Genomic DNA, 25,800 nt, shown 5'->3' on the forward strand with positions numbered 1-25,800 from the left:
TTGACCCAACAGTAATCCAGTTAAAAAACAGTCTTCAGAGTTACTGCATCATCAAAATTAACCCTGATTACATCAAATTATGTTGAAACAGACCACAGCTGTTTGCCCTGTTGAAGCAACTGCTTGAGAGCTCATCCAGAAGGTACATCTGGGTGTCAGGAAGACACATTTTAGTTTTAACTTTTGTTTCTCAACACAAACGTAGGAGGGAACCATTGTGTTCTGCTGAGAGTGCTTGGTGGGAGCTGAAAACCTGTGATTCTCCAAAATCAAAAATCCTCTTAATCCCCAAAGAGACGAAAACCGGAGACCTTTCGTGTTGGTTTCTGTAGGAAGGATGGAAGAAGAAGGAAGCTCGAATCTGTTGAGCATTATTCTTGTCAGCAGAAAGAAGTGGAACTGACTATAGGGAAGATGATGGGTTGTCTGGGGTAGGCGGTTACGCAGTGGGGTGCTAGGGCTGGCTCAGACCAGCCTGAGAGAGTAGATTGGTCAGTTGTGAAAAATTTTGCAAGCTGCTTGTTTAAAAAATAACATTGAAATGTAAAGTATTGGAGAAGATGTGGACAGTTTGGAGCCTTTGTGCATTGCTGGTAGGAATGTAAATGATGTAGTAACCACTGTGGGGAACAGTTCACGGAGTCACAGTATGATCCAGCCATTTGACCCCTAAGTATATATCCAAGAGTATTGAAAATGTAGGTTCACACAAAAATGTGTACATGAATGCTCTTCATAATACCCACAAAGTGGAAACAACTGAAATATCCATCTGATGAATGGATAATTTTCATCCATACATTGAAATATTATTCAGCCATAGAACATAATGAAAAACTGACACATGGCCCAGCCGGTGTGGCTCCGTGGTTGAGCGTCGACCTATGAACCAGGAGGTCAAGGTTAGATTCCCAGTCAGGACACATCCTTGGGTTGCAGGCTCCATACCCAGTGTGAGGTGTGTAGGAGGCAGCTAATCAATGATTCTCATTATTGATGTTTTCTCTTTCTCCCTCTCCTTTCCTCTCTGAAATCAATTTAAAAAAATAAAACATATGCTACATGGATGAACATTGAATACATTATACAAAGTGAAAGAAGGCAAACTCAAGAGGCCACATATTGTATGATTCTATGAAATGTGCAAAATTGGCAAATCCATAGAGACAGTAGATTAGTGGTTGTCAAAGGTTAGGGTTGGGGAGATGAGGAGTGACTGCTAATAAATATGGAGCTTTTTTTTTTTTTTTAAATACATATTTTATTGATATTTTACAGAGAGGAAGGGAGAGGGACAGAGAGCCAGAAACATCGATGAGAGAGAAACATCGATCAGCTGCCTCCTGCACACCTCCCACCGGGGACGTGCCCGCAACCAAGGCACATGCCCCCGACCGGAACCGAACCCGGGACCCTTCAGTCCGCAGGCCGACGCTCTATCCACTAAGCCAAATGGGTTTCGGCTGGAGCTTCTTTTTGAGGTAATGACGATGTTCTGAAATTAGATAGCCATCATGGTTGCACAATTTGGTAAATACACTAAGAAAAAAACTGAATTGTGCACTTTAACATGCTGACTTTAAATTATATTAAAAACAAGGGGGAATACACCAAAACTCATCAGTTACTAATTATTTTAGTACATGTTGCTCTTATCTCTGCTCTTGGTGTTATGTCTATTTTATCTTTATGTTGGAAATACTAAATAACTGTGTATCTCTTAACTGCATTCAAAGATATGAAGTTGATAGCCTGACTTCAGTCAGGCAAGGGGTGGAGAGAGGATGGTATTTCCACCACAAAAAAATTATCACATACTGCAAATCAAGGCTACCACCGCGAGAGAGCCCATCTTTAAACACGTGTCCGGGCATCACTGGCTGTATGAGTCAGACATCTTGGGTAATTCTGGTAGAATCAGGGAGTTAGATGAGATGATCTCCTGTGGCCCTTGGGTGCCCAGCAACACAGAGACTAGTGCGCGTGCACAGCCACTATGCTTGCATTCGGGCAGAAACAGTCGCTATTGGTCAGCCGTTGGATGAAACCCACTTTGAGTCAGGGGACCAGATTTCTCCAGCTTTGCTAGTATGTGTGTGGGTACAAAGGGTTCCCTGCTAGAGCTCCTCTAGGACCATCACAGTGAAACCAGGCATCAGATAAACCATAACCAGTTTAAATCGTAGTCCCAGCGACGTCTGGACAACAGTGTCAGGGTTTGGAGACCAAGGGTTAACGTAGTTACCAGTAGCTCTGTAGAGCCTGGGGGTAGAAGTCAAAGGTCTACAGAGTTATTGTTTTTTAAACTATCCAAGGGTTTTGACCTGTATTTAAAGTGAAACTGCATAGGATTACCCTCACCTACTTCTGCCCTCCCCACCAGACTAGTCCCTGGGAGTCTAACACTCCAGCTGTTCATAAGGACCTTCACAGATACTGTTGGGGGTGGGGGAGAGAGAATGGGTCAGAAAGTTCTGGATGCTCCAGGGTCCACAGCTTCCACTGGTTATCCTTTAAGGATTGGTTCCTTCCTTCTCCCAACAGACATTGAATGGGCATCTGTGTGTGTCTGGCAGCATGCTGGCAGGCTCTAGGGAAACAAATATTCGCAGTACAGTGTGACGGCCCCGTTTGTAAGGGTGTGATGTGAGTCTACGAAAAGAATGAACAACTATGCTGGGAAGTGGGGGTGGGGAGTTTTAGGAGACGGGTTCACGATCTAAGTGGATCTCTCTGGAGGAAGTGGTCATCCTGCAGAGTATGGTTTTGAAGCACTTAAGGCACTTTCCCAGGGACCTTGGCAGTCTGTTCTTGGAGACCATGATAGCTAAGTCTGCACCATGATCTGTCTGTGCACATTGATGTTATCACCCCACCGGTGTCAGGAGAAATGTTCCCAGGGCCTAACTAGCCCCAAAGCAATTAGCACAGGTTCTGGTTCTTTGCAAAGGAAAATTGGGAAGCTGGACTGGCTCACCCTTTTCTCTTTCAGAAAGTTTGTTTCCAAAATGTTTCCCACTGGATGTAATGTCAAGTAACAAACTGTTAGCGGCCACAGACGGGGCGGGGGTGGGGGGGGCCCAATGAGGTCTTCAACCAATTCCCAAGCCCACTTCCAGATCTCCGTCCCATCCAGAGGCCAAGCGCTGATGTGAGTGGGTCGGAGTAATTTGGTGGAGGGGACCGAGTGGGCTCAAAGCAGAAAGGGGTTAAAGAAGCCCAGACCTCAATATGCCTGGGAGACATGTTGAAGCCACCAAGCCGAGGCGGCTCAGCTGGCCACGCTGACCTTGGCAAGCAGCACTCGGCGCTGAATCTAACCTGTCAACTAGATTGAAGGGGAGAAAAGGCAGAAGGACACAAACATCCACCCCCACCCCCAGCCCAGCCCCTGACGTCAAGCCTGGCGTGGGTGGTATTAATCACACCAGCCTGGTGTGCCGTTGAGCACAGCTCTCCTTCCAGCCCTTCCAACCCGTTCCTGGGAGCGTTCCACCAGCCATGCACCTGCCGCTGGCCACAAACCCTCAACCCCCAGACAGGCACGGATGCAGGCTGGCGCTGATGAAACCCAAAGCCACAGTGCACCCTTTACAACCCAGGCTTGGGAGGGGGGAGGGGGGCGCAAAACGCGGTCCCATGCTGCCCTCCCAGGTGTTCATTTTCTAATGTCTGCAATGCTCCCTCCAGAGAAACCCTCCCCATAAGATGGCCATTTCCTGAGAATTTAATGGTATAGAATTAATGACCCAAAGCCCTCCTTGCAGCCGGTCATTAATTCCTCCAGGAAATAACCGTGGTCTTTAATCAAAATTGCCTAAATTATAGACTAGTGGTGCATGTCCTCGCAGGTGGGGGGTTGGGGAGTTATCCCAACCGATTCCGATAGATGGCGCTTAGCTTCATAAATCACTCAATTTGTTTTCCATTTTCCCTGGGCCAAAGGCAGGGAGCATTGGAAAAAAAACACACACACACACAAAAAAAAAACAAAACAAAAAAAAACAGCAGGGAGTGGAGAGGACTTAGTAAAGGCCCAGACAGGAACGTTCTGTCCAGCGCTGTTTTCCGACCTGGCACGCACCTCAGGCTCAGAAGACTGGAGCCACCCCAGCGTGCAGCCTGGGGCCACAACAGCAGCCCTGCCTCCTCCGAGCAGCCTAAGCTGGGTGCTGGCAGCCTCCTCCTAAGAAAGTTAGGGTGGCTGCAGACAAACCATGCGGATTTCTCAGTCTGCAACCCTTGGGACCTGGCACCATGACTCAGATGTGAATGAAGTCAGAAGTTGCTTTAGTGTGTTTGAGAGTCACCGCCTCCTGATGGATTCAGCAGACGAGTATTTTAATATTTGTCGCACAGATTTTTAAAGTAGTTCAAGCCAGAGGTTCAAACAGCCATAGTTTTGGTGGTGGCCCTTGTATGTGGCTTACAGACCCCTAAATTGGAAGGCTAGGGGAGCTCTGGTACCAGCCACCGCCTCATTGCTCTGGCTTCAATTCAGCCCAGCAGCACACTGAAGAGTGAAGAAAGTCAGTGAAATGCCGGATCCGGGGGAGCGGATCTAAAAGAGTGTGTAGAAAGGCTACATATATAGTAAATGATTCGCTTTTACAAGCTGATTGAAAGTGAACTTGTCCCAACCCAACCAAGATCTGTACAACCAGAAGGGTGTCCCACGGCTTGAAACAACTAGCTTTGCTGCAAAAAGACAGGGAAATGAACAAAATCGCCTCAGCCCAAAGTTGTATGGGGAGTGCGAGACGCTGTTTCTCCCACTCACCTGCTGGCAGCACAGTTCCTTATGGATGCAGTGGGTTACTCTCCCCTTCTCAAAGGGGAGGGGAGGACCTACCTTTTAATATTGTTTCTAAAGGTGCTCCGTGAGTGCAAAAGTGCCCCTACCAAAGGACTTTTTTCCTCCACCCTCCGCCTGGAATTGGGGTTGTCTAGTCTAGCGTGTGCTTCCACACCGTTCATCTCAGATAAACCCACCTAGGCAGTCAGAGGGACTACTCTGCCGCACTTTTCATATGAATGCCAGCAAGGTCTCCTAGTGTGTGGATGAGCTGGGACGCTGAGGAACTGTGACCCCAATATCTTACCTTACAACACCTTGCCTCCCAATTTACTATGACATACATTGACTCACTTTTGCTTCCTTGATTCTGCAAATCATATGAATTTCCTTTTACTGAATTGTATTTCCCAGAGGCAGTGAAAGAGCCAGCTGGACTTTATTTCCTGGTAGTAAGAGGGCCCCAAGTTGATCTGCACACATTAAAGCACTCCCCCCACTTTAAAAAGAGATGGGCAGGTCCACCTCCACCCCCACCCCCACAATTAGAAACCTGGCCCTGCATTGCACTGTCTTTGGGATTTTAAGATGTTTGTAAAACGGGAATAACACTGCCCGCCCAATTTGTAGACCCGTCAAAACAATTGTGTAAACGCGGACTACAAAGGCGCCCAGCACCTAGTAGTCTGTTTTCTTCTTTCCTTCTCCCGCCGAGGGGTGCGGGTTAAATCAACTCTTGCTGGGAAGCGGATCACTAATTTCAGCAGAACCTGACCCACTGAACCCTGAAACTCTGGGAATGGGAAACTCAGCAGCCCTGGGGTCCCTTCCTGACGACCCTCGGTGCAAAACCGACTGGCGACCAAGGGCGCGCAGCCCCTTCCCTTAACCCCACCCCCGCTCCCCCCAGGGGCGCGGCCGCCACCCCCGCGAGGGGCTGGAGGTTTCGGGAATAAAGCAAAACGGGGAGGGGGGCGCGGCCGGCGGCAAGCTTCCGCGCCCTCGGGAACCTCGGCCTCTGGGGTCCAGCGACGCCCGGCGGTGTTTGTGTCTTTGAAGGCGGCGGCCGGGGGGCGCGGCGGGCTGTGGGCGTGGCGAGCGCGCGCCGCCTTCCTGCTGTGGCGCCCCCTCCTTGGCCGAGCGCAAGTGCGCGCAGGGAGCGAGTGCGCGCGCGCGCGCGCGGCAGCTTGTCCGCCGCCTTGTCCTCGCCCCGCTGCCGCGGCCGCCTCGGCCCCTCCCCACCCCACGAGCTGCGCACCGTCCGCCGCCCGCCCCAGTGACTCGCGCCCGCGCCCTTGTCCATCCGACCCCACGGCGGGCTCCAGGCGCCGGCAGCATGAGCGGCGGCGGCGACGTGGTGTGCACCGGCTGGCTGAGGAAATCGCCCCCCGAGAAGAAGTTGAGGCGCTATGTGAGTACGGGCGGGGAACGGGCGCGGCCCGGAGGGCGCGGGCAGGGGGCGCGGCGCGGCCTGCCGAGGGGCTGGGGGTCCGGGACGCACCGCGCGGTTGGAGAGGGCGGGCTCCCGGCCTCCTGGGGGCGAGGGGCGGCTGGCGCGCCCCGCGACTCGGGTGTGTCGGGGGGGTGCCTGCACACCTGTCACAGGTGCGCCGCCGAGGGGCGGGGCGGGGCGGCCGGGCGGGCCGGCAGGTGGAGGCTGCGGTGCGTTCTCGGCCGGGCGCGGCGGCGGCGCCTCCTCGGCAGCCAGCCTTCCCGTAAACTACACACCGTATTGAAGTTTGTATCGATGGTCTTCGGACAGCGACGGAGTTGGCTCCCGGGGCTGGGGAACGCTAGGAACCCTGAGCGGCTTCCGCCTGCAGGATTGGGGGGAGTGGGCGGGAAAGGGGGGCCTAGGCTCCGGGGCCGGGCTGGCGGCCCCACCGAGGGCGAGGCACCGCACACCCCTTTCCCCTTCCCTTTCTCTGCCCGCGCCTCCGGTGGCCGCCTGCTCCTTCCAGTCCAAAGCCTCTACCTCACGGGCAGCGTCAGCGGCATGTGCAGCCCGTGTATTAAGTGGCTCATTTGTCCCCTTCTGTCCCTTTATTCTGTATGTCTCTCATACATCCCCCCACCCCAGCCCTCGGCGGTGACACTGCAGTTTGGTTTGCTCTAATGACCCGGGTTTTCTGTTGTGCAGTCCCGGGATCGGGAGAGATCGTGCTTCTCAGTTGCCAGGTGGTGCTAACCGACAGTGTTTACTGACATTGCTGGGACTTCTCCCTTCTAGATGAGAAACTGGCAACCTCAGGGGGAAAGTGGTCCAGTCTGGGGTTGAGTGGTGAGAAGGTCTGGCTCTCACCCACCCCCAAACTAGAAGATGACTTGCCTGGTGGGGTCAATGTACAAGCTGGTGCCAATTACTGAGATTTGGCAGAAATCAGCCCTGGGCTATGCGGAAGAGTTTGGAACTAGAAGTAAGGTTGCTAAAAGGTGTCAAGGTCTTCATCCTTTCCCTGTTCACTTCCTATGAAATGCCCTTGTTACATTGACTCCCAGTGCGGGACTCGGATCACTCCCGCAGCGTGGAAGTGAGCTGTTGCCTTCCAGCTGCAGTGCATCAAGGGAGCTCTGAATAGACCCTGCCCCCTGTCAGCTGCACCAGTACTTGGGGGGGGGGGGGCGGGGGCGGCGGCGGCAGGAGGCAGAAGCTCACCAGAGTTTCCTGTCTTGGCTCCCCAGATCAGAACCAGAGGACTTCTGGCCTCTGGATTGAGGAAGTGACATTCTGTGTGTGTGTTTTTAAGGAAGTGTTGTTGTTGGTGAGTGCAACTGTGTATGTAAATGAAATCAGGCTCTTAGGTAGATCATTTGCTGGGGGAAAATTCTAAAGATTTAGCACAGGACTTTTGAAAGAGGACATACTAGTATATTTAAAATACAGTAGGGATGTGGCAAGGAAGTGTTCATCTCAGTTTTAAAGCTCATTTTCAGGGATGTCCATGTAGCCAAAGAACTATAATTACTAAGAAAGAAACTTTTCTGTTCTTCAAAGTAGTATCAGTTCATTAGACAAGGTTTTTATATTAGGTTAAGGAAGAGCACTTGGCTGTTAATGTTTTCATAAATATAAAAAACAAAAATCTTTGGCCCCATAGAGCTTCTGAAAACTAGCAATGAAAGTGGAATACCATACCAGCTAATGGAATAGAGTATCCAGTAGTTGTCAGATTAGAACACTAACCTCCAGAACCTTGAAACTTTGTTTTTGAAACTGTTTGCAAACAATTTGATACTGTATCCTTATTTGACTGTGACTGCTTCAACTCTGTCACCCAGACTCTACTTATGACCCACTTATTGAGTATGCTTGTTCCCCCCAAAAAGAACTTTAGTTCAAAAAACCAAGTTGGAGGCTTTGGGGTTAAGCACCTTTTCTACTCATTTGATGTACAGGCATACCTCGTTTTATTGCACTTCACTTTGTTGCACCACACAGGTATTGCGTTTTTTTTACAAATGGCAAGATCCTCCACCAGCAAAAAGATTATGTCTGACTTTATTGTGAAACTCACTTTATTGAGATACTTGCTTTATTGTGGTGATCTGCAACCAAACCTACATTATCTCTGAGGTATGCCTCTGCATACTTGACTACCTGCATTCATACAATGACTTCAGCCTCCGGCCCATCTTCCCCACAGCTGCAGCCTATAGGCATCTAATGAAATTAACAGCTTTCCTTAGGCTACAGTGTGATGTGTTCCATTGGTATGACTGGAAGTCTCCCCTACACTGGAAAGTCCAGATCCCTTAGTTAAAACTGAACTGATCTGTATAATCCTGAACTCTTGAGGAACAAACTGTCTGCTTTTACATCTTTTCTTTTGGGGTATTGAAAATTTTGCACCCTGTTTTAAATTTGAATTCTGCCAGTTCCCTCTGTTTAGAGGCCCACATTTGTTAGAACCAAACTAGGAAAGAAGTATGTTCCAGCCCCATTGCTATCCACATACACCAAAATATTATTCTAGTGTATATATAATAGCCATAGTTATCAATAGTTATAGATTGATAACTCTTCATTGTACGAATGTATCAAGCCTCTGAAATAATGGAAAAAGCAGCTTATAAAATAGATCACAGCTATTTAAATTTAATCCAACAAATCCTTGTTACCAAGGATTAGCTTTAGGGATTTTCTTCATCTTTTATAACTTACTAATCATAAGAAAGTGTAAAACGTCTATTCAGTATTTTCTATGTGCCTTGGAGCAATTACAAAAAGTGACCTCTGCAAAATGGTGAGTATTACCTCTGGGCATCAGATTTGATTGCAGTGGAAGGCTGGTAGAAAGACTAGCCCTTCCATTCTGCTGCAGTGTGTGTGTGTGTGTATGTGTGTGTGTGTGTGTATGTGTGTGTGTGTGTGTGTGTTTGTGCGCGCGCGCGCGCGCATGCCCTTCCCAAAGCCAACCCAAAGCAAAGGCTTTGAGGACAAAGAAAGCAGTGCTGAAAAGTGTCCACAGCCCCCCCCCCCCGCCCCCAAACACACACACAAAGAAGATCCGCACATCACCCACCTTCCTATGCCCAGTTCACTGGGGCTCTGAAGGCAGCCCAGATATTCTTGGAAGATTGCCCCAGGGAGAAACAAGCTTGACCACTACGCCATCATCAGGTTCCCCCCCGACTACTGAGTCAGCCATGAAGAAGACAGAAGACAACAATACACTTGTGTTCACAGTGGATGTCAAGGCCAACAAGCAACAGATCAAACAGGCTGTGAAGAAGTCCTATGACATTGACGTGGCCAAGGTCAACACCCTCCTCAGGCCTGATGCTCCGCTGGCACCTATGATGCTGTGGATGTTGCCAACAAAATTGGGATCATCTAAACTGAGCCCAGCTGGCTAACTATAAATATAACATTTTTACACTGTAAAAAAATACATATTATGACATACACTGCTCTGTAATTTTCTATTTCATGGTGTTAAAAGATGTAGGTTCAGATTGGCAGCAGTAATGCCCCCTAGTGGCTAGTTTGGAGAAAGTTGAGTATTGATTCTAATGAGCAACTGAATTGAGGAAATTGTTTGCTTTTATTGATTAAATACATGTATTTATTAAGTATCTGTGTCCAAGGCACTGGATTTCATGCTAGGAATAAAAATTAAGCCAACCTTTCAGTCTTATCAGATGACCTTGCTTTCTCTTTCACAAAGAAAATTGAAGCGACCAGGGAGCAGCTGTCTGCACATACTGTGACCAACTTTCCAAATGCATGTATGTCTTCACGGTTCCTTTCCTTCCTTCCTCTTCTTGGAGTAGATGAGGTGCCCCTTCTGACTGAGCTATCCTGCTACATGCGCTCTGGGTCAGATCCTCTCCTACCTATTTAGATAATTCATACCCTTTCTGTCATGAATCTTCAACTCCTTCCCCTCTACCTATTCCTTTTCATTAATATTTACACACGCTTGCTTTTTTTCTTCTTTTTACTTATTTATTTTTTTAGAGAGAGAGAATAAGGGAGAGGGACAGAGAGTTAGAAACATGGATCCAGCTACCTCCTACACACCCCCTACTGGGGGGGCGTTGAGCCCAAAACCCGGGCATGTGCCCTGACTGGGAATCAAACCAGTGACCTCTTGGTTCATGAGTGGATGCTCAACCACTGAGTCCAGGCAACACATACTTGCTTTTAACAAAATTCTCCTTCAATATCACACCCCTTTCCTTCTCACTGTGCTTTTTTTTTTTTCTTTAGAGCTAAACTTGATAATGGCTGTTTATATTATGTCTCCCTTTGTTCCACCTTCTTCTCAGTTATCTCCAGTCTGAAACCTACCTTGTCATTTCACCAGAGTGATTCTCAGCAGGTCACTAAATCAGAGGTTTATTTTTCACTCCTCATTTTAGTTTATCTCTTCACTGCTTAGTCATAGTAGACCACTCACTCTTTCTTCAAACACCTTCCTCTGATCTTCAGCAATACCATATATGCCAGGTTTTCCTCCTTTTCTGGCCACTCTCAGTCTCCTTTGTTAGATTGACCCTCTTTGCCCAGCACTTAAAGGGTGAAGCTACTTTATAGGCACAGTGGCTCTGGTCTAGGCTCTCTTCTCTTCCTCAGTCATCCGTTCTGCTGGCTTCGGTTATCATTTGCATGCTGGCCATTATCAAGTTGAAGTTCCATCTTCGAGCTGTGTTCTGAATGCCAGGTTGGCATATGCAGTTGTTAATTGGAGTCTTTACATGCATGCCTCCCAGTCAACAGACTCACCACACCCAAAGTAAACTGTTCTCTGTTCCTCTCTTCTTTACCCCGTGGCCTCTCAGTAAATGGTGCCACTGTCAAGTGGGAAACTTGGGAATCATCCTTGACTCCGGTCACCCACTGTTCCACATCCATAATCTTTCACCAAAACCCATTAGTAATATTATTCAAGATCTTTTTCTACATCCTTCTCCACCCCCACTGCCATCACTCAGGATTATCATTTTAATAGTTGTCTGCTTAGTACTTAACCTGTGCCAGGCACCATACTTAGGCCATTGAACTCTTAATTTAATCCTTTTAGCCCTGAGAAAAGGGAAATGACTTTTCCAACTTCATCTAGCTGTGTCTCAAAGCCTGAGTTTTTTAAAAAATTAAACTTTTTATTTTGAGATCATTGTAGATGCCTATCTATTTTTAAAAAATAGTAAAGAGAGATCCTGTGTACTCTTTTCCAGTTTCTCCTTGTGGTAACATCTTCAACAACTATAGTATAATTTCACATTAGGATATTGGCAGTGATACAGTCAAGATACAAGACATTTCGATATCTTCATGATCCTTCCTGCTGCCATTTGTAGCCACCATCCCACTCCCACCGTGTCCTTAACCCAGGCCAACCACTAATCTGTTCTCCACTTTTGTCATTTTGTCACTTCAGAGAGTTACCTAAATGGATTCATACAGTATGTAACCTTTAGGGATTGGCTCTTTTTCATTGAGCATAATCTGGACACTCATCCAAGTTGTATTTCTTTTTTATTGCTGAGTGGTATTCCAGGGTACGGATGTACCACAATTCATTTGTTTAACTGTTTACCCATTGGTTTTAACTTACATTTTCCTTTTGGATAATGATATTGAACATCTTTTCATATGATTTTTGTACATCCTCTTTCAAATATTTCTAAGTCTTTTGTCCATTTTATATGGATTGTTTATGTTTCTTTGCTGTTGAGTTTTGAGAACTCTTTATATGCACAAGGTGTCAGTCCTTGTCAAATATGTGGTTTGTAAATATTTTCTTTCAGTCTGTAGTTTGTCTTTTAATTCACTTAACAGTATAGAGGTTCCTCAAAAAAATTAAAAATAGAATTATATGATCCAGCAAGTCCCCTTCTGGGTATATATCCAAAAGAAATGAAAACAGGATATCCAAGACTTATGTGCACCCCAGTGTTCATTGTAACATTATTCACAATAGCCAAGATTATGTTGGTGGGCTGTATTGGCATACAATGGATTATATTGTCCATTGAGATACACTGGATGAATGGAGAAAGAAAATGTGTGTGTATTAAAAAATATATATTAATATATATAACGCACAATGGAATATTATTCAGCCACGAGAATGAAGGAGATCCTGCCATTTGCAACACATGGAAGGACCTTGAGGGCATTATGATAAGTGAAAGAAATCAGAGAAATATTGTATGATATCACTTGTAGATGAAATCTAAAAGAGCCAAACTTATGGAAGTAGAGAGTAAAATGGTGGTTACCAGAGGCTGGGGTGGGGAATTAAGCAATTGTTGGTTAAAGGGTACAAGCTTCCAGTTAGAAGATGAATAAGTTCAGAGATCCAGTACACAGCATTGTGAAATAGTTAACAGTACTATATTGTATGCTTGAAAATTGCTAAAAGAGTCGCTCTTAAAGTTCTCACCACATAAAAAGAAATGGTATTTATCTGATGTGAGGGAGCTGTATGGTGGTAATCATACTGCAGTGTATAAATGTGTCAAGTCAACATGTACACCTTAAACTTACACAATGCTACATTTCATTAACTCAATAAAGCTGAGGGAGAGGAAGAACAGGGGAGAGGGAGGTCTTTAGAAAGTACAGTGAATTCAAGTTTTGTTTCTAGACCATCCTAGGCAGCCAGGGCCTTATTCTAACAAACTATTTGAGTATTTAAATAAATGTTCTATCTGGTTCCAGTTCCTGGGTCAGATAACCAGGTGGAAATTCCTTTTTGTTCTGTGGTCTTAATCACGGATTGGTTCTTTGAATGTGTTCACAACATCAAAGAAACTGCTCTGACCCAGGGCCAGTCTCCTGAGCTTCTTGTCACAAGCATTGGATCAGAATTTCTCAACAGATGAATGAATAAACAAAATGTGGTATATACATACAATGGAACATTATTCAACCTTTAAAAGGAAGGAAATTTTGATGGATGGACATGCTACAACATGGATGAGTCTTAATTACATTTAGCTAGGTAAATAAGCCGACAAAAGGATTCCACTTATATGAGGTACCTAGAGGAGTCAAATTCATAGACAGAAAGTAGAATGGTGGTCTCCAGGGCTTGATGGCGGGGAGATAGGGGGAAGAGGAGAATGGGGAGTTATTATTTAATGGATACAAGGTGAAAAGAGTTCTTGAGACAGATGTTAGTGATGGTAGCACAAAAATGTGAATACTGTACTTAATACTACTGAACTGTGTACTTAAAAAATGGTTAAGATGGTAAATTTTGTGTTATATGTATTTCAACACAATTTTTCAAATGTCAAACTCTTTATTTGCTAAGGGTTAGTACTTGGCTTTGCTAATACTTGTATAATCCAAGGGAAAAGAGGATGGAATGTTCACAGCCTTAATGATAATGGAATGTTCTCTCAGGGATATCTGAGGACCAGAGGCAGTGAAATTGTACAAAGCAGGAGCACATGCCTGCTGCTTTGCTTAATGAAACGACTGGCATGGCTTTCTCTCTCTAGCTAGAAGGGAATAATGGAATGTGGTAACCTCCAGTTTATGAGATATGCTGAGAAATAGAGGTTCCTGAGGAGGCTATTGCCTGCATCCACATTAACGTTGACAAGCATTTCTTTTGCACTCTTTTCCTTCCCAAGGGAATGCATCACTACTCAGCCCTGCCTACGAGGAATTTGCAAGCTAGGGAGACAGAAGTGTACATGTGAAGGAGCAATGCCCTTATATGGAGCAATATGATCCAGGCAGCGAGCTTCATGAAGGCGAGGGCCCTGGGCATGGGAACAGGGGAGGAGGAGTTGGGGTTGAGAGTTGGACCCAAAAGATTAGGACCTAGAAAGGAACAAGGCAATTCAAGTGGGAAAGGGGTGGTACATGTGGGATTTTGGGGACAGTGAAAATCCATCCAGAGTGGAGGAGTCTATGGTAGAAATCAAACAGAGGTTGGGAAAGTAAATGGAGAGCTGAGGAGGAGAGTCCATAAAAGGCCTTGGATGGTAGGAATGACATTTCTTAATGAAGAGCATCGCTCTGACTCATAAGGCTTTGCCTCTGAGATAGCCACTCCTTTAATGTGAAATGTCAGTTGGTGTGTGGACATTTTTTTTTTTTTTTATCTTCAGAAGTCTTAGTGCTTCAAGGACCTTGGAGTCCTTAAACAAGTGACTTGATTCTTTGAGCCCATGTACTTCTTGTCTCTAAAACTGGAGCAGTACCTCTTACCTCGCTGAGTTTGAGAATTTACTAGGATATAACAAGTGAAAAAGATCTTAGCACAGTGTTTAGCCCAGAGTAGGTGTTTAATATTGGGGGATGTGGCAGGAGGGGGTGATGTTTATTGATGTGTGTTAACTCTTTCATAGGGACTTAGAACCTGGGTGTCTTCACATCCCTTTCACATTTGGGGCAGACCTGAAGTTTGCAAGGTCAGAATGTAAGTGGAATTCCAGAGCTTGATATCACATCGAGGTCTAGGGAGTTAGATTTTCCTTAAAGGAACATCTCAGGGAAGGGGAATGACACCACGTGGAGATTTGCCTGGAGCTATAACTTTGACCAGGGGATGTAAAAATCAATGTGTGACATTCTAGAGCCCATGTTTGAGAATGGTTTAAAGTATAGAAACTTCCCAGTAAGTGGCAACCCCTTCCCTTAAAAAATAAAATAAAATAAAATAAAATAAAATAAATAAAATAAAATATATATATATATATTGCCAGTTTGGCTCAATGGATAGAGCGTTGGCCTGTGGACTGAAGGGTCCCTGGTTTGATTCCGGTCAAGAGCATGTGCCTTGGTTGTGGGCACATCCCCAGTGGGGGGGCGTGCACAAGGCAGTTGATCGATGTTTCTCTCTCATCGATGTTTCTAACTCTCTGTCCTCCCTTCCTCTCTGTAAAAAAATTAATAAAATATATTTTAAAAAAATACATTTTCATTGACCTGGAATTGAACTGGTGACCTTTTGGTGCACAGGACGACACTCAGCCACGGCCGAGTGGTAACCCTTGTAAGCTGATGTCTCCCAACCTCCAGGCCCCTCCCAAGAGCACTTTTTTCACGTCTAGTGTGGCAATAGGCCTGTGTCTGTCTCCCTTTGCTAGATTACGAACACTTTACATGATGGTGTAGGCATCTCTTAGGACTTGTTGCAGGCTGGGTGCCACTTGTCAGGCACCAGCTATAAGCAAGGCATTTTCAAAGAGAAGGACTCTTTACCCTACCCCCACCCCCAGCTTTATACTTTCTTATTTTTACTTGCCTACCATTCATCAAAATAGTGGGTTCCTTATTATCCTTCAAAGTGGTCACTTGGGTATTTTTAGTGTCCTTATGAGCTCACAGTTATACACATTTGATGGGTTTGAATCTGTTCTAGTTGTTATCCTTATGGATGCTCGGGTTGTGCTGTCTGTGGCCAGTGGGAGCCTGTTGAGTTGTCTTCTGAGTTCTTCTGACATGACCTTACTAGTATTGGATAGTTTCTTTATTATCTGGTATGACAAGATGTTCCAGGTCTGTCTTTCCTGATCCAGACCTAGAATTAGCTATTTCCTCAAAGACTTACTTACTTTTAGTAAAAATGGTATCTAGAAACCCACATGGACATTAGGGGTGCTTATTGGATTGGTAACACTTATTTTTTCACATGGTTATAATTACCATAAACCATCACTTTGTATTCAGCTTCCCCCCCCCCCACAAAGCATCATTGTGAATATTTTAAATTTATTTCTACATAACATTTTTTCCAGTTTTTAATTATGAAAAATTTCAATTACACACAAAAAGTAGAGAAAATAGCCTGATGCACACCAATTCACACAGTTTCAAATCATTTTCAAGATTTCACTGCATTCGTTTCATGTATCCCTTCCACTGTTCCTTTGCTGGAATATTTTAAAGCAAATCCTAGACATACACATAAGTCTTACAAATGCCATGTCAGTGAATATATCACACCTTAGGTACACATTTGCCCTGGCTAGACATTTATGCTACTTCCAGTTATTCAGTGTTATGTACAGTACAGGCTTGTTCTGTTAAACAGGTGGGACATCTCAGAGTTTCACACCTGCTGATGAGCCACAGCAATTAGGTGTGGTTACCTATCCCTGCAGTTTACTTGGTCAGGCAATCAGTATACATAGCCTGCTTTGGAAGAACGTGCCAGTGGAGTTCCCCAGGCTAGCAAGAGCCTTTTATATACAGACTAGTAGCCCTGTGCACAATTCCATGTGCCAGTAGCTCGCTGCTGCCCTCCAGTAGCTCTCTGCCCACTGTAGTTCCCCCCATCCCCCTCTCCTCTGCTCCCGCCCCCCCCCCCCCATAGCTTGCTGCCCTGTCCCCTCCTGTAGCTCTCCGCCTTCCGCTTAGAGTTCGCTGCCCCATCCTCCTGCTGTTCCGTGATCTGGTGGTTACGTGGTTGGTCGTTACGCTTCACGGTGTAACGACCAATTACATATTACGTTTTTATTATATAGGATTTTCTTGTAAGGAATATAGGAATGAGTCTGTTGCTTTGATCTTCTTTTGACCTTTTGATAGAATTTTCTAGAGGAGAAAAAATGAGTCTAGGCTAGATGTATATATACTTTATTGGGTCCCAACAGAGGTTACCGTGTGTTGAGTTTAATGCCCATTAGAAGTCTATCTGAAGATACTGTCATTACCAAATAGTAAAAGTCTACGGTGTGCATGGTGTTCCCCTCTGAGTTTACAAACATGTTTGGGAAGCAGTTTGGGTTATAATGGCGGGCTGTGCCAGTGGCAAAGACCGGTGCTGCAGGAGTCCAGGAGAGACTGGGCTGGTGCAGTCAGTGAGTTGTGTCACGAGACCTGTGTTTATGTTTTACTTCTGGGTAATCTTCCATTTCACCTTTCTGCACCCATTTCCTCATATACTATCAGGACTCCTATTGCAGCAGCCTGTTACTGCCCCGCCCTCCCCCTCAGAATGCGTTATGGAACCCCTTTTTCACACCCACTTGTCATTATGCCTTCATACCACTGACCGTTGTTTACGTTGTTTACGTTGTTTACGCTCTGCTTCCCCCAGACTGGCAGCTTCTAGAGAGTCCATGTCCTTTGCTCATCCTCATGGCCTGGTACCTGAGGCATAATATGTTCTTGGTTGACTTGGACTTCGTACGCTGTTAAGTTTTGAACAGATACTACTTTAGGATTGTTTACGTTTCTCTGGAGAAGTAGGAGCTTGAGATAGAATTGGACTGAAAGTGCAATTTTTTAATTTTCTTTTTTAGCAACAGATTTTGGGACCTTTCATGAGATAGGCTATTAAAATTGAATTTTTTTAGTAATACTTAAATTTCACTCTTACAATAAAGTTAGTGTAAGCAGATTGTTAGAAAAACAAATAGCAATATTAATAAAGAGTACCCGTTATACTCTTACCATGGCATAAATATTAACATCTTAGTGTATTTCCTAGTCTCTTTTTTCTATGTTTATATGTGCTTCGTATATTTTACAAAATCAGAGTAATGCTACCACCATTTGTATGCTTTATGTTGATGTATTGAAAATATTTCCTTGTGTCACAAATAGTCTTCAAAGATATGACTTTCAGTGGCTGCTTAAGCAGAATGACATAAGACAGAGTTTCTCAAGTATATGTCATGTAAGGACACTTTAAACAAACATTTGTACAAGTTTTTGATGTTGAGTTATCTTTATTATTATGTAACCAAAATGTTTATAAACAAAAACTATGAGGTATAAATGTATACTTACAGCTCTTCTACAATTATAAAATTAAAACAGATTTGCAAATTAAATATACAACTTTGGAACCAATATAACTCACATTAACAACAGTGGATATTTTGATGAAACTAAATTGCTGCTTACAATGTGAATATCGCCTTTTTTCTATGGGGCCTGTCTGTTCTGGGTCCCATTCTTGTCTATGTTTGAAGTACAGTAAAACTTTGGTTTGTATAGCAAGCCACTTGGCTGTTAACTGGTATGACTATTTTATTTATTTATGCTGTCCCTCTGTCCTTTCTCATTAAAAAAATAGTGTAGGATATTGAAGAGCTTCATACTTGATATCAATGAGATTATAAATGCAAATGCTGATAAGCAAGGAGCACTTCACTTGTAAGATGATCATTCAGATCATTGAGACCAGGCTTGTGTATTTTAAGATCACTCTAACCCTGGAGATGAAAACTTAATGTTGACAAAGTTTTTTGAAGTAGGTCTGGAGATCCCTAGGGATATGTCTTTGGATCCTATGCTGAGAAATTCTGGTTTCACTGTAAAAGGCGTGGGCTCTGAGGTTAGCTCTGGGAGGCATCCCCATGATGCGTCCCACGTAGGGTGTGGAATTGAGCAAGTTTAATTTCATCCTGTGAGATGGAGCTAATGGTCACTTTAACCAGTTGCCGGAACAGTTTTAACGCAGAGGGGTGCAAGCACGAGTGCTCTTCTCTTTCTCAGGTCAGAGCGTCCCAGTGTGGTTTGTCAAAGTCTCCTTCCTCCTCTAGAGGATAAGTCCCTCAATACTTTGGGCAGAGTCCAAAACCTCTGGTCACTCTGGGTTATTCAGAGTCCACCATTTTAAAATTTCAACCTAGCTCATGGAAAGCTTCCCCTACTCCTGTTGCTGGCCAGACGTACGGCTCTGGGAACGTGAGGTGGAGAAAGGTAGATTTGCTTTATTCGGAGCGTGTGGAGGTGGGAGGACAGACAGTCCCTCTGGACCACTTCCCTGCTCTCTTCTAGGCTCCTGTTGTTCTGGGGTCCAGGTGGAGAGCATCAGGGATAAGTGCCTCTTCCACGGTGGCTGTTGGGTTCCTGGGTGACATTTACTGGCGGTTGGACCAGCACTGCCTGTGTGTGCACCCCTCACCCACACTTGTGAGTTCTTGGGAGGACGGGCTTTCCCACTGCACAGTCTCCAGACCTGGAGAGGAAACTGTATGAGGTTCTTGCCCTCTCTTTCAGGCAAGCCACTCCCTCTCTGGGTCCTGCACGGCGGGGGTCTACTTGCCCAGTGGACAGCCCTCATGGGTGGGGACCTGATAAGAGGGCTTAAGGCCAACAATTCCATGAAACTGCTTGACACAAGGGACTCGTATCCATGCCAAGAAGTCGGGTAGCAACATTGCTGCCCCTCCTCCCTCCATGTCCATTCCCGTTGTCCACAGTGGTACAGAGCAGATCTGTAAGTCACCTGCCTGAGCACATTTTCACCAGGCATTATGATGTTTAAAAATTCTTGTCCCAGCCCTTTATTTGTGGCACCCCTAATCTCTTAGAGGAGCCCACCATAGGGGTAGGGAGAGTACCATCCTAAAATATAGCACTAGCCACTACGCCCCAAGGATACACAGATTCCCCTCCCCATCTCTACTCTTCTTTTGTGGGCTGTGAAGGGGGAGGGGAAGTGCAGGGCCACCAGTGACAGGTGGGTTAGGTCTCACAAGTGTATCTTCTTAATAGGTTCTTGAATTAGCCCAGCCCCAGTTGTTGACTGCTCTCTTTACCTTATGGGGAACTTACCTACTCTCAATCCTGGTGCAACTGGAAAAGTCCTACTCAACTATTAGTCCTTTACAACTACTACTTTGTAAACTACTATGGTATTAAATATGATAATATCAGAAACATTGTAAGCACTCTATAAATGGCAACTGTTACAATTATTATAGTGCCAAATTTATTTGACTCTTATGTTTTCGGACATTTATGTGGTTTACTATTTCCCACTATTTTAGGTAACTCTGTGATCTTTATAGCAAAGACTTTTTATCCTTAGGACAAATTCCTATAAATAGAACTTTTAGTTCTCAAAGGATGCAGTTATTTGCAAGGCTTTTGATACATCACACCAAATTGTCTCTCAGAAAGACTAGTTAGGGTTTCCCTGATTCTTCTTTGATACCAGGTACTATAATTTTTTTAATATATATTTTTTATTGATTTCAGAGAGGAAGGGAGAAGGAGAGAGAGAGATAGAAACATCATTGGTGAGAGAGAGCCATTGATTGGCTGCCTCCTGCATGTTCCACACTGGGGATTGAGCCCACAACCCGGCCATGTGCCCCACACTGGAATCAAACCTGGAACCCGCCCCCCCCCCCCCCCCCCCCCGCCTAGTCCGCAGGCTGACACTCTATTCACTGAGCCAAACCAGCCAGGGCTAGGTACTATAATTTTTTAAAAATACCTGACAATTTAACAGGTCCAAAGTAGTTCCTTGTTTGAATTTGGATTTCAATGATTGCTACTGATTTAAATACATTTTCATGTAGTATTGACTCCTGTTTTTAAAGGAGTTGCTTGTTCAAATGACAGGTGCTTTTTTATATAAATAATTGATACCATTGGGAAGATTGTGTGGCTTTGGGCAATATAAAAAGAGAACTTGGAATAACTTGAGCAGGGAAATCTCCAACAGTGGGGAGAGAAAAGATAGGCCAGACCTGACCAGATGTTCCTCTTGTTTAGCGGTTCTCTTCTGAGACCTTTCAGCTCAGATGCCATAGATTCCCCCCAGGCAGCCTTCTGATTTTAACTCGGTTTCAAGGCCCACCTCAAATGTCAGCTTCTTCGTGCCGCTTCCTGATTTCCTTCTGAAGACTTGTCTTCCCACGTCATCCTGCCATAACCTCTGTGCAGCTCTCATGACATCGCAATGTGACTGTGTTCTTAGATCTCTCCCCTTATTTATGTGGGCTCCTCAGAGCCAGCAGTTTTCTTTTTTGACCTAGTGTTTGGCACAAAGATACTCAAGCAGGACATAAGGTGATGAATAAAAATCATCCTTGCTCTTTGGTAGCTCACAGTTTATCAAGGAAAATAGACATCTGAACTTACTAATCCTCCTATATAATAAATGCCTAATATGCAAATTGTTTGACCAGGAGTTCCACCACTCACTATGACATGTGCTGACCACCAGGGAGCAGCGTGGAACATGGCGGGCATCAGCTACATGGTGCTGGCAGCATTGGAGATGCTGCTGGCCCCAATGGGCCCTGATGAGAGCAGGACCTTGGCGGGAAGGTGGAGCAGGTTAGCGGGTGGCACCAGGCCAAGGCGGGTGTGAGTGGGGTCCCGATTGCCCTGCCGATTGCCCTGAAGATAGCAATCAGTAGCGGGGGGTGGGGCCGCCGCCCAGCTCCCAGGCGCTGAGGGAGCCAGGTGGGAGGCCCAGCCCTGACCCAATCACCCCCACAGGCAGGATGGTGGAGCAGGTGAGGGGGCAGCGCCAGGCCACAGCAGGGTGCCAGGCGGGGCTGCAAGCCTGGGGGCATGAGCTGGGGCCAAACCCCGCAGGCCATCCCGAGGGACCCCACCTGTGCACGAATTAGTGCACCGGGCCTCTAGTGAAATATAATGCAGAGTATCCTGCTATGCGAGAGGTTGTGGAAAGGGTTGCAGGAGTGGAATGGAGTGATTAATTCCACTTGGAGTGGGCAGTGTCAGAGAAAGCCCTGGAGAAAATGACAGGGGGGTAGGCCTTGAAGAATAAGTAGGAGCTCATTAAGCAGATGGGGAAAGAATATTTCAAATAACGAAAACAACTGAAGGCCTAAAGATATGGGCACATAAATGTTGAGGGAAAGGATGAAGGATGAAGTTCACGTGGCCCCCTGTATTCTCCCCGGGAACCCATCTTTATTACCTTACCACAGTCCCTTTGCTTTGTCTGGAATATCAACTCTCTCCCCTGAACCCTCTGAACCTGTCAGTCATTCTGCGAAGTTACTGAATACCTTCTATGTACCATGCACCAAGGGAAAGAGGCAGAAATGGATCCGTGGACGACTCTGGATGGCATCATGGGGATGCTAGTCCCCGACCAAAAATCTAGACGAGAGAGTGTCTTGCTCAGATTCTTTATGGACTGCCCAGATTCTTCCAAGTAACTGAGGCATTTTTTATTATAGCAACTGCAGATAAAATACACATTCTTAACTATCCAAAGAGTGTTACCATTTATTTAGTCCCCATGTGATAGGATAACAGTTTCCCTCACACTAGGCTTAAACAATCCAAGAAAATGTAGCTTTTTTTTCTTCTTCTATAACTGATCTGCTTCTTTTCTGACAGTTCCCATCTGTTCCAGTCACTCTTGCCTGATGATAAATTTTTGGACATGATAAAGCATGCCCCAAACTAAGTGGCAAAAGACAACCATTTTGTTTTGCTCACGGGTTCTGTGGGCACAGCAGGGACTTGTTTCTGTTCCCCAATGTCTGGGGCCTTGGCTGGGAAGGCTTAAATGGCAAGGGGTGCCTCAGCCACTAGGAAGCATCTGAAAGTGTCTTCACTCATATACTCATCAGGCAGGGATGACGCCAAGGTTCCACTGGTGGGGGCGGATAGAAGGGGGCACCTGCACGTGGCCTCGGCATGCAGCCTGGGCATCCTCCCAGCATGGTAGCCTCTTAAGTAATCGGACTTCTTGTGTGGTGGTTCAGAGGCCCCAAGAGTGAATGCCTTAGTGGCCAAGATGGAAACTTCACGGACCTTTTTAACGGTCTTGCCTTAGACGCCAAACCGTGTTACTTTTGCTGTACTCCAGTGGTCGAAGGAATCACAGACCCACTCAGGTTCAAGGAAAGGGCACAGCCTCTTAGTCGATGGAGCATCAGAGAATTTTTGGCTGTTTTTAAAAAAACTGCCATAATAATATTTTAATTTTTTCAGTATAAACAGTCTCCTTTGAATCTGTTCAAAGTTCAACTTCCTAATCAGAGATCTTTGAGTAAATACTTCGTCTTTCAGAGTTACTCCCACTTCCCTTTTTCCACCCTCAGATCTTGTTTGGTCTGGGATTCTGACAGCCCCATTTATCTCCAGTCCCTCCTCAGCCTAGAAGAGTGTCTGGCTAGTAGTTGATGCATAAGCTCTGTTGCTGACTGCTTAAGGAGATGCTCGCTAAGTCTGTGTGGGTTCGAGAAGAGGATCTCGGTGTGGCGCCCTCCGCTTCGGGGTCTAGCTGGAGTGTGTCCTGGCATTGTCTGTTGAGATGTAAATCATTCTGTCCGCCCTTTGGGAGTGACATGTGAAACCCACTATGGAGGTTGTGATGCCAGACATTTGTCCCAAAGTCCCTGTGCACTGAGAAGCTTTGCTTCAACCACAGACCTCTGCTAGTCACCAGTCTCTTAGCAACTTCTAGATACCCTGCTCATCATGCTCAGGTTTTAGGGAGTGAGCAGCGCTGCCCCAAATTCATCTTTTCTGGCCACCTCCTGCTACTGCATCCCAGCACCTGCTCCCACACCACCCTCCTCTTGTGTCTGGGGAAGTGAGACACAGTATTTCTGAAGATCCATTGTTCACTAAGTTGAACCAGCTTGATGACAAAGAGGGTGTGCATGTGAATGAGGACCGTGTCTTTGTTCATCTCGTCTACCCTTTCTCTTCCCCGCAGAGCTGGAAGGAGCAGGCTTCTCTCTTACTTCCCCTTCCACAGCAAGGGCTTCTCCTATAGCACATCCCCCTTTCAGCTTAGTTGCAAATAAGGAGGCACTTTCTGTACGGAGTATGTGAAGAGAAGCTGCTCTGTCAACAAGAGGATACCAGTTAGGAAGCATTTCAAAAATACTGTAACAATTATTCTTCATTACATGGAGGCTGAAGTAAAATGACCTAAACTAATTGTACGTATTCTATTGTCTTGGAGCAAGTCAAGACTTCTGTTTAAGCTGGACTTGACCAAATTAGAAATCACTTACTTACAGTTTGCTGTTGAAGTAATGGCCTTGCCAAGCCCAATTTTCATTTATTTCGAACTCTATAAACCAGGGGACAGGTGCAAAGTGCCTCCTCATTTGCATGAACGTCAATATCCGAGTTTCCCAGTAACTAGTTTGTGGTTGGTGAGTTCTGAGCCCCCAGCTGTGCTGTACTCCCTTGCACTGCACTTAGTGTGTCCACGGTGTTGATGTAAATGGGACCTCTCAGGCTGCCTGACCCTGATCCAGTGAACTTGTGTGCTGGTGGATACGAAGGATCTACATCATCCTGAAGAGAACAAAACAGTATGACTTCATCCTTATACAAAGCTATTGTGCAACAAATGCCTAAAATGCTTGCTGTGTGCAAGAACCCCTGCGAGGCATTGTGAGGGATAAGGGTATTATAAAAAGGAAACATGCTAAACTGCTAATAGTGGTGATTAGTTTATGTGTGCCATGAGATGAAAAAGGTGAAAATCGCTGGTTTAAGGCGAGGGAAGAGTTAACTTTTTTTTCTTTCCTTCCCTCTCCCCCTCCCCCTCCCCCTCCCCCTCCCCCTCCCCCTCCCCCTCCCCCTCCCCCTCCCCCTCCCCCTCCCCCTCTCCCTCCCCCTCCCCCTCTCCCTCTCCCTCTCCCTCTCCCTCTCCCGTAAGCAGAACTACTTGTGGGAGTAGGATCATTGTGTTACTTACTATGTAGCTCTGTTTCTAAGGATATCCATAGCTCTGAGGGCACAGGTTGGTAGAGAGCATTTGAGTGAAGATAAGAAAAATTCTTGCCCAGCCAGGGTGGCTCAGTGGTTGAGCGACGACCTATGAACCAGGAGGTCATGGTTCGATTCCCTGTCAGGGCACATGCCTGGGTTGCAAGCTCAATCCCCAGTGGGGGGTGTGCAGGAGGCAGCTGATCAATGATTCTCTCTTATCATTGATGTTTCTCTCTCTCTCTTCCTCTCCCTTCATCTCTGAAATCACTGAAAATGTATTTTTTAAAATTCTTTTCTGAGAATATATTGTGTATATATATACACACACTTGCATACATACATATCTATCTATCTATCTATCTATCTATCTATCTATCTATCTATCGTATGTAGCCATATCCCATTTTATTGTGCTTCACTTCATTGCTCTTCACAGATATTGTGTTTTTTACAAATTCAAGCTTTTTGGTAACCTCATGTCAAACAAGTCTATTGGCACCAGTTTTCTAAGAAGCTCAGATGATAGTTTTTAGCAATAAAGTATTTTTAATTAAGTCATGGACATTGTTTATTTGGGCAATGCTATTGCACACTTGATAGACTAAGTATAGCATAAGCATAACTTCTGTATGCACAGGGAAACCAAAAAACTGGTGTGAATTTTTGTGTGTGTGATTTTATTTTGATATTTGTTTTATTGCGGTGGTCTGAAGCCAAACCTGCAATATCTCTGAGGTATGCCTGTATATTGAAATATATATATATGTATATATAATAAAGGCATAATATGCTAATTAGACCAGACAGCCGAATGACCTTCCAGACAAAGCTGCCGGGGCGGGGGCCGAGGCAGAGGTGGTTAGGGGCGATCAGGCAGGCAGGCAGAGTGGTTAGGGGCGATCAGACAGGCAGGCGAGTAGTTAGGGGTGATCAGGCAGGCAAGCGAATGGTTAGGGGCAATCAGGCATGTAGGCAGGCAAGTGGTTAGGAGCCAGCAGTCCTGGATTGTGAGAGGGATGTCCAACTGCTGGTTTAGGCGGGATAGGGCCTAAACTGGCAGTCAGACATCCCCAGTGTGGTCCCTGATTGTGAGAGGGTGCAGGCCGGGCTGAGGGACCCCCCC

At 45.6% G+C, this 25,800-nt stretch overlaps 1 protein-coding gene across 1 annotated transcript in view; it reads left to right on the forward strand.

The window, feature by feature from the left end:
* Nucleotides 1–5,993: 5,993 nt before the first annotated feature.
* The window catches only part of GAB2 (GRB2 associated binding protein 2), a 167,634-nt gene continuing 147,827 nt past the window's right edge, over nucleotides 5,994–25,800 (forward strand). Inside the window, exon 1 of the mRNA XM_080643223.1 lies at nucleotides 5,994–6,206. Coding sequence (XP_080499349.1) covers nucleotides 6,132–6,206 — 75 coding nt within the window. The 5' untranslated portion in view covers nucleotides 5,994–6,131. The remainder of the gene's footprint in view (nucleotides 6,207–25,800) is intronic.

This window comes from Plecotus auritus (assembly GCF_963455305.1).
Source record: "Plecotus auritus genome assembly, chromosome: 9".
In the NCBI taxonomy this organism is placed as follows: Eukaryota; Metazoa; Chordata; class Mammalia; order Chiroptera; family Vespertilionidae; genus Plecotus; species Plecotus auritus.